This window comes from Sphaerodactylus townsendi, unplaced genomic scaffold, assembly GCF_021028975.2.
Source record: "Sphaerodactylus townsendi isolate TG3544 unplaced genomic scaffold, MPM_Stown_v2.3 scaffold_185, whole genome shotgun sequence".
Taxonomy (NCBI): domain Eukaryota; kingdom Metazoa; phylum Chordata; class Lepidosauria; order Squamata; family Sphaerodactylidae; genus Sphaerodactylus; species Sphaerodactylus townsendi.
This window is the reverse complement of record NW_025950347.1, coordinates 1422-16155: the sequence shown is the minus strand read 5'-3', so window position 1 is coordinate 16155 and position 14734 is coordinate 1422. Positions and strand designations below refer to the sequence as shown.

General features: G+C 56.6%; 1 protein-coding gene across 1 annotated transcript; it reads right to left on the bottom strand.

The window, feature by feature from the left end:
- Positions 1–2138: 2138 nt before the first annotated feature.
- Positions 2139–13876, bottom strand: LOC125425062 (rhotekin-like; the record flags this gene model as incomplete). Its single annotated transcript, XM_048482547.1, has 8 exons — positions 13774–13876; positions 13099–13438; positions 8585–8784; positions 6148–6209; positions 3796–3849; positions 2937–3087; positions 2321–2548; positions 2139–2234 (listed from the first exon to the last, which is right to left on the bottom strand). Coding segments are annotated over exons 2-8 (863 nt in total), but the record flags the coding sequence as incomplete, so codon positions are not given.
- Between the last annotated feature and the right edge of the window lie 858 nt (positions 13877–14734).

Sequence of the window (14734 nt, the reverse complement as noted above, 5' to 3'; positions counted from 1 at the left end):
CCCCCCAAACAGAAAGGGCCTTCGCCAACAGGAGGCCGTTTGCTCCAAAGGGGGAGGGCTGCTGTCTTGGAAAAGCCGGAGCCACTCAGAGGAACCGTTGTTCAGCCAGACACTCGTGAGTCCACTCATGGGCAAAAGCTGCCTCTGGTCCCCCCAGAAGGGCGTGAAGTGCGTGGCCTCATAAGAACATAAGAACAAGCCAGCTGGATCAGACCAATGTCCATCTAGTCCAGCTCTCTGCTACTCGCAGTGGCCCACCAGGTGCCTTTGGGAGCTCACATGTAGGATGTGAACGCAATGGCCTTCTCATGGCTGCTGTTCTGGAGCACCCCGGTCTGTTAAGTTGCATTTCTGCAATCTCAGATCAAGGAGAATCAAGATTGGTAGCCATAAATCGACCCTCCTCCATCAATCTGTCCAAGCCCCTTTCAAAGCTATCCAGGTTAGTGTATCACCACCTCCTGTGGTAGCATCTTCCAAACATCTCAAATCACACGTTGTGTGAAGAAGTGTTTCCTTTTATTAGTCCCAATTTTTCCCCCCCAGCATTTTCAATGAATGCCCCCTGGTTCTAGTATTGTGAGAAAGAGAGAGAAATTTCTCTTTGTCAACATTTTCTACCCCATGCATAATTTTATAGACTTCAATCATATCCCCCCTCAGATTTTCGCCATGTAGCTCCACAGTGTAGCTGTAACTGGAATACCACGTTATCCTTGGCTGCTGCATCTTAGAAAAGATACCGCAGAGATGGAAAAGGGGCAGAGGAGGGCAACCAGGATGCCTGGGGGGCTGGAGCTCTTTCCCTACGAGCAGTGGTGGAACAGCTTGGCACTGTCCAGGTTAGAAAAAAGATGACTTAGATGAGACGTGTTAGACATTTATATAAACATATCACACTAGGTGGGAGAAAGTGGGTAAGTCCCTTTTTGCTCCATCTCTCAATCCAGTAGAACGCCTGGGCCCCCAATGCAGGACAGGTAAACAAGACATTAAACTGTGGACTCCCTCACAAGTCGGCATCAGGGCAGCCCTGAGTGTTCGCTATTTCCAAAGTGGGTTCAAGAGATTCATGGAGGAGAGGGGCTCCATCAGTATACAATACGCCATGGTGACCATAGGGAACCTCCCACAGTCTGAGGCAGTCAATTCCTGAACCCCTGGTGTCTGCGACCATATCAGGGGTTGGGACTCATTTCTCTGCCCTGTCGTGGTGGCTCTCCCGGGCAACTGTTTGGCCACTGTGTGAAACAGGACAGCTACTGGCTGGTATCTTTGATGATCTTTTGCTGGCTAAAAGAGAGAGGGGCGGGGGAGAGAGAGCTCAGGGGGTGGGGGCTGTGGCTCAGAGCCTCCGCTGGGCACCCAGAAGGCCTTCGGGTTCACCCTCTGGCATCTCCAGTTAAAATATTCCAGACGGGAGTATGCAGGGCGCGGATTCCTCTGCCTTTATCGGAGGTTTCGGCAGCCAGAATCAACTGGCCATTGTGGGTCCTCCGGGCTGGCGTGGTCACGGTCTGGTTGTTTTTGCTCCTAATGTTCCGGGCCTCATCTATGGCTGGTATCTCCAGAGGCAGGTCCTGGTCAGATAATGGTTCTTTCTTTGCCTCGAGACACTCTTGAGAGCCACCACCCGTCATACAGCTGGAAAGTCTGACCCTGATGGGCCGAGGGTCGGATCCGGCACATGATGGTTTCATGCGAGGGTTGCTCAGCAGGCTTTGCAGCCGGTCTGGATGTTGGTCTCCTCAGTCCACTTCCCCAGACTGGCTCTCTGCTCCTGGCTCCTCTCTTGTGGGAGGCCCAGATCCTTCTCCACTCAGCAGAGACCCATCGGGTTGGCCTTCAAGCAGCACTCATCAAGGTCCGACCTGGATGCTGCTTCCGGGTTTGGTGGTGGCATATCAGGCTGACTGCCTCTGGATGTCAGGGTTCCCCTTTGGCCCCCACAACCAGCAGCCAATGGGTGTGCCCCCCCTCCCTGCAGGCGTTGATGGCTTCTTTCAGACACACCTTCTCTCTTAAGTGGGGCTAAGGCAGCTGGGACACAGGTTGGCCTCCCTCACAGACAGGAAAGGACTCGCTTGTCAGTTCAAGACTCCTCGTCAGCCTTCAGCTCTCGCCCTGCCAGTGCCTACCGTGGCCAGTGATGACGAAGATCGTGGGTCCGGAAGGCATCCTGGACGCCGGCCAGGTGGAGGGTGGTGCACGCCAGCAGCTGGTACTTGGGGCCTCTGGAAGCAGAACAGAAGCAGAGTTGGTATGCGAGGGTCACGCTGGCTGCAGGAGGAGCCAAGGAGGCAGCAGGTCGGGTACTCACGCCATACAGGGAGCTGGCGGCAGGAGGGGGACCGCTGCCCCTGCTGTTGCCAGGGTTGCCAGGCACGCCTCTATCCAGGGCTGCTCGGACTGCCTCCCAGACGAGCGCCCCAGGGAGCTGCTCAGGGCGACCATGAAGTTTCTTCGGGGTGTTGTCCAGGGCTGCGTCTTCCTCCAGGCCTGCACTGTATGTGCCACTTTCAGCCTGAAGTCTGGACCTGCCTCCGTGCTGGGGGGGGCGGGGGTGGGAGCAAAGACATGTGAAAAACGTCAATCTCGCCTTCCTCAACACTGAACAGGAGGACCTGGGATCATGTTGCCTCAGTCTTGGCTCCACCTACACTGGCCCCTCAGTTTGTGGCACACTTCAAGGGGCTGCTAAGCCCCACATGGTCTGGGACCCAACACACCTGAGGGACCTCTTTCACTGCTCCTGCATGAACCCACCTACCCACGACAGTCATTCCTTCAGACTCCCCTGCCTTGGGTGCCCTCTTCATTCCTGAGGCTGGCATCCCAAGACAAGGCTCCTTTGTACTTGTAGCACCTCAGGGGTGGCCCTGCCTCCCAGGGAGACTCTGCAAGGTGGGGGGGGCGGGCGGGAGAGGAGGACTCACAAGAGGACGGTGCTCTCGAAGCAAATGTCCGTGAGGGTCCGGTTGACCAGAACCATCTCCTCAGAAACATAGATTTCTGTGCCTATCTGCAGCAAGCAAAACACGGCACAGTGGGTGCAGAGAGATCTGCCAAGAAAAAAGTGTGGGACATCTCAGTGGGCACCCCTGCCCATCCAGTCTCCCCAGGGGCCTTTGCCCCGGACAGCCAGAGGAGCTGCAACTGCTTACATCGGGGGTGCAAAGCAGTCTGGGGGGGGGGGGGGAGGAAATCAGGGGACAAAGCAGACAGAATGGAGCCCAGTCCTGCCAAAAGGGCTCAGATCCTGCGGGGGGCACAGGCATTTGAAAGCAGGAGTACGCCAGGATATTTTTTCTGCAGCAAAGGTCACCCCTCCCTCCTCAGTGTTTTGCATCTTGGACAAGAAAGCTGAACACCAACTGGACCCTCCTGCCTCCCCCTCCCCGGCTCAAGGCTTCAGATGGGGACCTATCGACATTTTATTCCTTTATATATTGAAATGTTATTGCTGTGATAATTTAAATTAAGTACTTTGAACAATGAAGCACAACATTAAGGCTAAGTATTTTAGGTACATTTTTCAACTTATTTTTTTCCCCTGAGAGTTGCAAACCTGCTTCCTGACATGGCAGACTCTAGCCAGTCAGTGCTGTGCAGAACTGCAGCTTCTACAGCAAACCTGGGCCCTGGGCCCTCTCCTCCCCCCCCTGCAAAAACAGCCCCCTGGCTCAATAGCCATTCCCCAAACCCCCCCCTACTGGAAAGAAGGGGCCTGCTGAAAGAGGGGAATCTACAGTCAAAAGACGCCATCTCAGGGGAAAGTCGCTGATAAGAACTTACCTCCCTTGTTTTTGAAATACTCCGTGTCCTTCCACATCAGGGGGATCCGGATATCTGAAAAGAGGGGGGAGACTGAGAAACTGCTGCCCCCACTCCCACTCCCACGGCCACCAACAAACAGCAGAAGGCACAGCTCCTCTCCAAACCCCTCCACCCCACAACAAACCCCCAGGGCGGGCTTACATTTTGGAACAAGTTCCCCTCTAGCTGCAGTTAGTACACTTAAGCACAGACACAAACGAATGCGCCCTGGAAGAGCCCCGGCCAGAAGCAAGGCCCAGGATACTTTTTTCAAATGTACGTCAAATCAGCTCCCTGGTAGACTCTCTCTGCAGAAACTTTCCATGGAGGAAGTCTGTCGCCAACACAGGTATCCCTTCCACACCCCCACTTTCCCCATCACTGTTTTGGGATATTGCAAGTCAGCATAAGAAATGTGATGGGAGTTTTTTGCGAGTTTTGCTGAAGCCGCAGACACAGAAAAGTTTAGAAACTCAGGGGAAAAAAGAAACCTATGTATAGTGGATTTCTGGGGAAACGGCCCCTTCACTCCAGTTGGGCCTCTGAGTGCTCCTGACCATTCTGGCTGAAATAAGCCATTTGGCTAGCTTGAGATCGAATTTTCCCTCAACTCTGGCCTCCTCAGGTACTTGGGACATTAAATTCGACAGGTGAACTAGAGACGGTTTGATATAGATCCACTAGTTCTGACAAAATCTAGGATCGGTGAGTCTGTGTGAGCCGTAAGCTTCCAGAAGTAGCCTTCCCCCAATCCCATCTTTCTAACACAGACGAACACCCCTACAGCATTTCATAATATCAACATGTTTTATATCTTAATATCATAAATATACATGATTCCTTTTGTTAAGTTAAAATAAAAGAAAAAGAAAAAAATCAGACTTCTTCTCTAGTAAGGAGGGTTAAAAATTTTCATGTGGATTCCCAGATCGTGGGGAGTGCTGGGCCCCTAACCCCAATGATGTGGGAAGGACAACTGTGTGATAAGGAAGTACGCCAGGAACAGGCCGTTGTGAGTGCCCGTCTCCCTCAAGTTTGCCACCAAGGAAGACTCAGAATTCCCCTGGCCAGTTCCTGGCAGTGGGGGGAGTGGGAGGGGTAGGGGGTCTCCCTGCTCCTCCTCTGATACACGGGCTTTGCTGCCGCTCCTGAGACAGTGGGAGCTCTCAGAATTGCTCTCATCCTGCCCCTGCTGTGTGGGCCGTGTCCCCAGGTTGCTCTTGGTGACCCTTTGGGTTGATGACTCCTCCCCCCAAGCATCCTCCGGTGAACAACTTTGCTCAGGCCTTGCGGACTGAAGGCCGTGGCTTCCTTCAGATGGAGTCCACCCATCTCTTTCTGCCCGTTAGAAAATAAAAACAGGGAGGAAGGGCTCCTTCTGGGTCCACACTGCTGCAGCACCCAGAATTTGTGACAGCCAAGTAAATTAGTATGTTCTATTTTCTGCCCCTGTTAGAAAATCCTGATTTTGTATTGTTGAAGGATTCACAGCCAGAATCACTGGGGTGTTGTGGGGTTTCCGGGCTGCATGGCTGTGTTCCAGTAGCATTTTCTCCTGACATTTGGCCTGCATCTGCGGCCGGTATCTTCAGAGGGTCGAAACGCTGCATGCAGGGAGAGGCTGCCTAAAGAACCACCTGCTCTGCGGTCATTTTCGCCTTCACTTCCGAACACGCAGTTCCACTCCACTACAGACAAAAGCACTCTCGCTGCTGCAAACAGGATTTATTCTGAATTTGCAGCCTAAGCAGGCGGAGGGGGGAGGGATCCCACTCTGGGCTCGTGGGTGAGGAGTCAGGGCCGCACTGCATTGATGCATATGGACTGGGGGACAGTGGGGGGGGGGCAAGGCTCCAGCATCACTCCCGTGCTTATTCACAGGCAGCCCAAAGCCATACTCACTCACCAAGTTCAATGACCAACTGGAGGCAAATCACTCCCCAGCCTGCCGGGCTTTCCGTGCACATCAACACATGGAGTCTAAATCATAAAGCAGCAGAAAGCCCAACAGGAGCCATGGGAATTTGGGAGACAGAAATATTTCACTGGCATCAGAGTCCTGATCTTTCGGCCCAGCGTACAGGCATGGGGGAGGCATTCCGAAAAGGCCGGGGGTGGGGGGGGGGGGAAGGGGACAGAGCTTCCTCCTTCCCCTCAAGACAGCAGTAAATACTTCCGTGTGCGGTCTGACGGGGAAAGGGAAAGCAGTGTGGGTTCTAGGGCCCTGGGATTGCTAGAGTAGGCCTGTTTGTCACAAGCCGCCCTTCCCACACCCAGGTCTGGAAAAGTGGGCCTGCCTGTAGCATCTGGGGTGGGTCCCCAGCTCCTTACCTGAGATAGAGACTTTGCCCCGACAAGGCAAACGATCGTCCGTGGGACCGGCATCCGAAGGGCTAGGAGACAAAAAGGCAGCCCTGTCAGAAAACATCCCCTGCCCCAGTGGCGTATCTAGGCAAACTGGAGCCCTGGGCAAACCCTGAGTTTGATGCCCCCCAGGCACATGCCCGGTGCAACACGCACTCCCCCAGTCCCCTTATAGCTATGCCCAGCGGCGTATCTAGGCAAACTGGGGTTTGATGCCCCCCCATGAACAGCCGCCCTCCCCCACTGTGACCAAGCAATGATTTTTTCCACCAGGTCGTTCCAAAGTCACCATCACGTTATAGAACATGCCCCAACTCACAAAGCTGAACACAGCAATGGGCCATGCCACCCAGCAGAAATAATTTTTTTGAAAACATTTTCAAAATGCTTTCGAAATGTTTTATTACTGCTATGAAAACATTTTATGGTGTTGTATCCAGTCCCCCTGACTGGGGAAAACGGCATCACTTTCAATGTTATTTAAACTGGGAACCCCAGATTCTCCTTGTAAATCCACCTGAAAGGGAGAATCTGGGGTTCTCAGTTTAAACAACATTGAAAGTGATGCTATTTTGGGGTTTATTCTCCCCCACCCTGAAACAACATCACTTGCAATGTTTAAACTGGGGACCTCAGATTCTCCCTTTAAATCCATGCCAAAGGGGGGAGGGGGATTTAAAAGGAAAATCTGGGGAAATTTGGGGGGGTGCCTGCTGTCAGGGTGCAATTGTTAAGCTAGCAGCACCAAACTTTCAGGGTATCTTTAGGAGACTCTCCTAATGATACCACCCAGGTTTGGTGAAGTTTGGTTCAGGGGGTCCAAAGTTATGGACCCTCAAAAGTGTAGCCCCCATCTTCTGTTAGCTCCCATTGGAAACAATGGAGGATGGGGCACCCCCTTTGGGAGTCCATAGCTTTGGACCCCCTGGACCAAACTTCACAAAACCTGGGTGATAACATCAGGAGAGTCCCCTGAAGCATTCCTGAAATTTTGGTGCTGCTAGCCTAAAAACTGCGCCCTCTGCAGGCCACAAATGGAAAAACTCTGAAAATACAAAAAAATCCACAAACGAACCTGAAGTTTGCGCCCCCCACAAGGGGGCACCCTGGGCAACTGCCCACTTTGCCCAATGGAAGGAACACCTCTGCCCTACCCAGAGAACCCACCTGCCACCACCTGCCCTGCCACTTGCTGGCTGAGGTTCTGAAGTCTAAACACGCTTCTGTGGGCAAACATTGAACACTTTTGTGACATACAGTACAAATGAAGGGACTGAGGTTGTGTGTCTCTTGGATATGGCTGAGGCAACCTCAAACCTGGCTGGCAACGAGGACCTTCTGACAACTCGTGTTATGTCATCTCCCTCGTCCTCCTTCCTTCTACTATTTTATTTTATTATTTTACGAACTGGTTTTCTATGCCGCCCTTCTCCTCAAGGGCTCATGGCAGCTTCCAGCATCCCATAATTATAAATACAATAAGATCAAAATTTAATCAACATTTTAAAACCCACCCTAATCTAAAATCTTTACAGATACACCTCAATACAGGAGGGTCAGAGGGCGGAAATGCACCAGGAAGGCAGAGTGGCTGAAGAAACAGCACACACAGTTCTGATCAGGCCTAGAAAGGCAATTGTTTCTACAACTGGTTTGTTGTGTTGGTTTACTAGTACTGAATTCAGGTAAAAGCGATATTATACCTTTTGAATAATTCTAGGAGGTTCATGTGATATCAGCTATAACAGAATTCATCTTTACACTGTAAGTGTATTTGCTGGAAATGTTATTCATTATATATGGAAGACCTCCAGAAAAGTAGCACACACACTTTCTGAACAACAGTAAGAATTAAACTGTGGCATTGGTATCTTGCTCCTCACTCTTCTTGTCCTCTCAAAGTTCCTGACTCCCTGGTGTTTGTTTTTATGTTCCTCGTGTGTTTTACTCCCTATGCATTTGAATCAATAGAAAAGATTAAATCTAGCTTATTTCCCTGCTGATTTAAGAAGCTTTTGACTCTTGATAAAATCAGGTATGATATGAAACCCATCTCAAGGGGGAGCACAGCATGTGCAGGACTTTAAATAAACACCAGCGAGCCAGGAATTTGGAGACGAGGGGAAAAGCCCAACTTCCAGCAGATGTAGAGAGTCATGAACCTCCACAGTTTGGGAAGAGACTTAGATTACTAGAGGAAGTGCCCATCAATGGCTGCTTGCCGTAGGGACTGAAGGGAACTTCCATGTCCAGAAGCAGTCAACCTCAGAAGACCAGTCCTGGTGATCTTGGGGAAGGCCTTGGCTAGCAGGATGGCTGAAAGCAGCAGCCCGACTCTCCCGGCGTCCCTGCTCCTCCTGCCCAGTTTGCCAGCAACTGCATGCTCCCTCCCTCGGGCACTCACCGCCGGGCCACGCGCTGCATGACTTGGGCCTCTTTCATGCGCTGCAGTTCGGCCATGTAGGCCAGGATGCGGCTGTTGCAGACCAGCAGGCTCTTGGTGACCTCCAGGGCCTGCTCGCGCTGGGTGCAGGCCGCCAGAAGCTTGCAGGCTCCTTCGCGCATGCGGATCTCATGGTCGATCTTCTTCTGGATGTCTGTGCCCTGCGGAGGAGCAAAGCAGCCGGCTGGAGTGTCTGGGAGGCGGCAGAGGGACTGGCAGCAGGGCCAATGGCCGGGGGGGGGGGGTAGGGGGAGAAGGGACTGGGAATGCAGCTGAGATAGGGCTCCACTGCTGCAGCCCCCCCCCCCCCACATCAAGAACATAAGAACAAGCAAGCTGGATCAGACCAGAGTCCATCTAGTCCAGCTCTTTGCTATTCGCAGTGGCCCACCAGGTGCCTTTGGGAGCTCACCTGCAGGAGGTGAATGCAATGGCCTTCTGCTGCTGCTGCTGCTGCTCCCGAGCACCTGGTCTGTTAAGGCATTTGCAATCTGAGATCAAGGAGGATCAAGATTGGTAGCCAGAGATCGACTTCTCCTCCATAAATCTGTCCAAGCCCCTTTTAAAGCCATCCAGATTAGTGGCCATCACCACCTCCTGTGGCAGCATATTCCAAACACCAATCACACGTTGCGTGAAGAAGTGTTTCCTTTTATTAGTCCTAATTCTTCCCCCCAGCATTTTCAATGAATGCCCCCTGGTTCTAGTATTGTGAGAAAGAGAGAAAAATGTCTCTCTGTCCCCATATTCTACCCCATGCATAATTTTATAGACTTCAATCATATCCCCCCTCTGACGTCTCCTCTCCAAACTAAAGAGCAAGAACCCAACAGCAATCAGGAAAGCCTTTTTCTGCAGCCCCCTCCCCCCCTTGGGTTGTATCCGTAAACTCAGGCGCAGAGCTGCAGGACACTGTGGACCAGGAAGACAAGGGGCACTGGCGGGGAGGCACATCGCAGGGGGTTCTGTGACGTGAAGAAGACCCCCCCCCCCTACCATCGAAGCTCCCATGCACAAGGGCTTACAGGCCCATCTGCTTTTGGGGCAAAGAATTGGGTGTGAAGCAGCCATTAATTCAATCAACCAAACAGTTTCTGAGCATGTACAGAACGCATTTCTCAACCCTCTCCACCAAGTCCCCACAAGCAACTCACTCAGATGCAGTGATTTGTGAGAGGGCCCCAGAGAGCCCCTCCCTCTTCCGCTCCCCTGCCCCAGAGCGGTTCTCAGACAGCCAAGACACCAGGTGGCAGCAACCGTTATTAACAAGAGTGAAGGAGCTGAGCCCGCACCCCCCCAGGCACCAAAGGGGATCATTAGAAGTCTTTGGGGGAGCCAGACTCCCCACTTCGCCCACTCACGGGTACTGATACACACGTGTGTGCGTGTGGGCATGGGGGTGCATAGCCAGCATTTTAGCCACGAATGCCACAGGGCAGAGTGTGGGTGCGAAGGGGCACCGTGAGCCAGGGGTGCAATCATCACCCACAAAGTATCTGTTGTCTGGCCTCACAGGTGCTGTTGCCTTTCACACTTAGCCCCCGCCCCGAAATAGGTGACATTGTAAGGCAAACAAACGCGTGCAGAGGGCCCTTCCCTGACCACAGGCTAACCTGGAAGGCAGAGGAGCCAGCTGCGCCCATGCCCCCCACCCCCTCCTCTGTGCGCTGCAGGGCCATAGTGCCGGGGGGAGGGGAGAAGACCATGCTCTCCTCTAGCCTGGGCAGGGTCTCGCCAATGCTCAATGGTTGGCAAAGCTTTGCCCAGGCCAAGTTGTCCCTGCCCCTGACTGGTCCCTTCCACTTGGGGGGGGGGGGGGAGAGACAGGTGCTCGGTAATAGATGCAGAAGGGAGCCCCCTTTGGCATGAACATGGCCACACGCAACCCTGGCCTGGCATAAAGGCACGGGGAAGGGGGGGGGGGGGGGGGAAGGGGGGGGGGGGGGGGGGAGATGCCCACCTCTGGGCAGGGGCTGGATGCCCAGCAGGATGCCAGTCACCCATTTGGGCACAGGGGTCCCTTGGGGGCACCACGGTGAGTCTCGACTCCCACTGCCAGCCCTTCTCCCCTCCCTGCTGCCCCTGGCACTCACCTGGGCCACCCTTCCATTCTCCATGCTGCTGGTCCTGCCCCCTAGGCCCCAGCCTGCCAGCCCATGCCCCCCCCCCTCCCGGCAGCGGCAAGGCCGGGCAGTCCCTGCAGGCAGCTGGTGCAGAGGAGGTGAAAAGGGGAGGGGCTGCCAAGACAGGCTGGCTGGGCAGGGGCTGCCGGCACCACGGGAGGCAGCAGCTGAGGAAATACTGACATCACCAGCTGGCTATAAATAGAGCGGGGGGGGGGACAGCTGGCCGGCAGCTGCTGCTTCTCCCTGGAGAGGGTGGGGGGCTCTGGTGGCCCTTAACCTGCGGGGGGGGGGGGAGCAAAACAGGAGGCTCCTCCGCCAAGCTGGCGCACTTCCTGCCCCTCCCACCTTCTTGAGCTCCTCCTCCCACTTGGGATCCTCTCTGCCCACAGAGGGGGGGCACCACGGCTCCCCCCAGGCTCTGTGCTCCCAAGACAAGGAGGCTGCAGCTGGATCCCTGAGGCTGTGGCCACTTGAGGCTGCTTCCGTCCCTTGGCATCCAGGCAGGGGGTGCTTGGCTTTTGGGATGGGGGGGAGGTGGAGAAGGCACTGCATTAATCCCCCCCCCCAACTAATCAGCTTGTGGCATTTGCTGTTGCCAGGAGCTTACAGCAGAGATATTGCTGCTGCCTTAATCGGGCTGGCCGGAAAAGGAGGGTGGGGGGGGCGAGGGGGCTGCCTTGGAGGATTCAGAGCAGGTGCTGGACTCTCCCGATCAGCCTCCTGGACCCCCCCCCCCCCCGGGGGCCCCCCCCCCCCCCCGCCCCCTGCGGCCGCCCGCGGCCAACCACCCACCCCCCCCCCCCCTACCCCCCCCCCCCCCCCCCCCCCCCCCCCCCCCCCCACTGGAAAATTTCAGCCCAGTGTTGAAACTCCCATTCAATATTGATGCCAAGTTCATCTGAGCATGTGTAAAGTGCTGACCCTTCACATCCAAGTCATGCTTACGCTCCCCACATGCACCGTCTGCTCCCCCCCCCATTCACCATTCTCCCCCTTGCTGCCCCAAAGCCTGGCGAGACCCACTGCTGCTCCCCCTCCCCCAAAGCAGGGCTGCCGGGGTGAGACCCCTCCCCTCCCCTCCCCCGCCCCAGTCCTGTCACAGCAGAAAAATCCTGTGGGACTGTGGGGCATATCCCAGCCTGCCCGCCCACTCCAGAGCCCCACTCAGTGTGACCCCCAGGTGCTTTGGGGGAGGGAGACCTCCACCCACCCCCACCCACCCCACTTCTTCAGCAGAGCAGACTGGTCTTTGGAAACTCAGAGCGGGGCTGCCAGCCTCCCCCCTCCCCCCCTGGAAACTACCCATCAGAAAGGGATCCTTTCCTCTGCCAGCTGGCCAGCAGGGCACCAGGAGGGGCCTGGAGGGCAAAACCCTCCGCCAGCACCCAGCTCTCCGACTGAGTACCCAGCTGGACAGTCACTCTCGCTGGGAGGAGCGTGCTGGCACAAAGGGCTTGTGGAAGGAAAATGCCACCCGTGGGTGGGGAATGAAGGCCATGTGCCCGCCCGCCCACAAGACCAGGACAGAATCTCTGGCATGGAGGTGCCCGTCTCCAGCCGCCGCCGCCGCCGCCTTCAAAACTGGCCAGGAAGCTGGGCCAAGAGCCCCCTCCTGTGCACCACAGCAGGGGCTCAGCTGGCATATTCTGAAACACCACCAAACACTGACATCCGAATTCATGGAGAGGGGGTCAAAGGGCAGGGCTGGGGTGGCAACTACTCCGAGTAGACCCAAAGCACAGAACCCTGAACCTCTAGAGAACTCAGAGCAGAGGGAAGCATCATTGCGGAAATGCTGGAGACCCGGGTTCAAAATGCCACGGCAGCTTGCTGGGTGCCCTTAAGCCAATTACACACTTCCAGACTAACCTACCCCACAGGGTGGTTGTGAGGATACCGCGAGGAAGGGAGGACAGTCCCTGCTGCAGCTCGGAGGAAGGCTGGGATAAAAACAGGTGGATCGAAGGGACTTTGCCTGCCCCAGACAAGACCCCCCAGTTAGGGGCTGCAGTCAAGGACAAGGCCAGTCGGCAGGGGGGCCCCAACACAAGAACTAAGGAGCAAAGGAGGGTGTTGGGGGGGGGGCATCCCACAGCGGGCTGCACAGTATCCAGTCATGACTCAGGAGAGAGAAAGCAAAGGACCCTTGGGGGTGGGGGTGGGGATGCATGAATGTGCTTCCCCCAGCGCCCCCCCCCCCCCAGCCATCAAACCAAAGGGATCAAACTATCCCACACACACTTGGGATTTGGGAGCCTGAGCCCAGGGCACCAGAGCTGCTCACGGGGCCCCCGGCTCCTCCTCCCCGTGCCCGAGGGGGGGGGGGTCCTGTGCGAGTGGGTGGGTTACCTCCAGGCTGAGGGCGATCTGGCGGATGTACAGCATGTTCAGGTCTTCCAGGATACGCAGCTTGTCCTGCATGTCGCCGGAGGAAGAGGAGGAGGAGGAGGAGGAAGGCTCCCTGGCCGAGGGCTCCAGGGGGAAGAAGGGCCTATCTGGGCAGATGCCCCATCATGCCGGGCACAACCGGGGGGCCCCTCTGCCAGGGCTCAAGTTCCAGCTGCGCCTGGAGCTGACGGGAGAAGAGGGCTCCAGCCGGCCGCCAACACAGCAGGGAGGGAGGGGGGAGGGCCAGCCCCACTCCGCTGCCTGGCCCCTCCGTCAGCAGATTCCGCACCCCCGGCCCCGGCTGTGGACAGAAAAGGCCCTTTCTTTCTTTCCTGCCAGCCCGGGGAACAAGCAGCCACTGTGCAGCAGCGAAGGAGGCCCCCTCCTCCCTCCCTCCCTCCCTCCCACCAGCAGCTGGCCAGCCCTGCTGCCCTAGGCCCGGCCCGGCTCCTGGGCTTCCCTGGAAGGGCAGTGGCCACGGGGCAGTTGTCAGGGGCCCCTGCCACAGCCCCGAAAGCCCCCGCCCCGTGCAGGGCCTGGGTCTGACAGGTGCTGCCCCCTGCTGGACTCATGCACGGCTGGCTGGCCACCAGCCCTGCCCACCCCTTTCGCCTCGGCCACCCATCTGGGCCTTACCCTGCCTCTGCACCCTGCTGCTGGGCTCTCTGGATCCCCTGTGCGTCGTGTCCCCCCCCCCCCCCGGCCATGCACTTCCCCCTTCCCCTATAGACAGGAAATCCAGCCCCCCCCCCCCAGCATTCCAGTCCCAGCTCCTCTTACACGGGCCGCCCCGCCGGCTCCAGCGGCTGCCTCCAGACCCTGACCCCTCCCACCAGCAGGCAGGGTGTGGAGAAAGCCGCCCTGCCAGCCCCCCCCCCCCAGGCCTCGGGGAAGGGAAGAAGGGAGGCGGGAGATGAACGCGGGGGGGGGGGGCATTATGAGCACAGGCCTCGGAGAAGGAGGCAGCGGCAGGAGGCAGCTGGCGGCGCCCACGCAGGCTCCTCGGGCCCAGCCTGCCCTTTCTGTGTCTGCCCCCCTCCCCACTGCTCTCCAAGGGGCCAGGCGGCAAGGCAACTCACGACAGCCCTGCGAGGGAGATCTTGGGTCAGGCAGAGCAGGGATCAGAACCAGCATCTCCCAAGCCCCAGCCTCAGGCAGAGACAACACAAACCCACTCATGCCACAAGCCGGCTTCCAGACCCAGAGAGAGCAAGCGGCTCGCCACCACCAACAGGAATCATGTGCCAACCCACCGAGTCCACAACACGCTCAGGCCATGCAGGAGGGCGCAAAGGCCAGGCTCTGTGCCCTGTACAGACCACGTTCCATGTGCCCGGGGGGCCAAGCCGGTGGGGCCCAGCCCTCTAGCGGACCCGTGCCCCCTAGCCCCGTCCGCTGGGCCACTCTGTTCCCAGTCAGTGCCCCCAGTGGCCACCAACATGCCCGCCTGCTGCACTCTTGCGTCATCCCTGATCCCAAGGCTGAGCGTGCGCAGGACTCTCTCCACAGCTACCACTTCTCCCTCTGTCCACACAAGCAACCCACACCCCATCCTGGCCCTCCCTCTGCACACGTTCAGAGGCATTTCCCTGCAGTG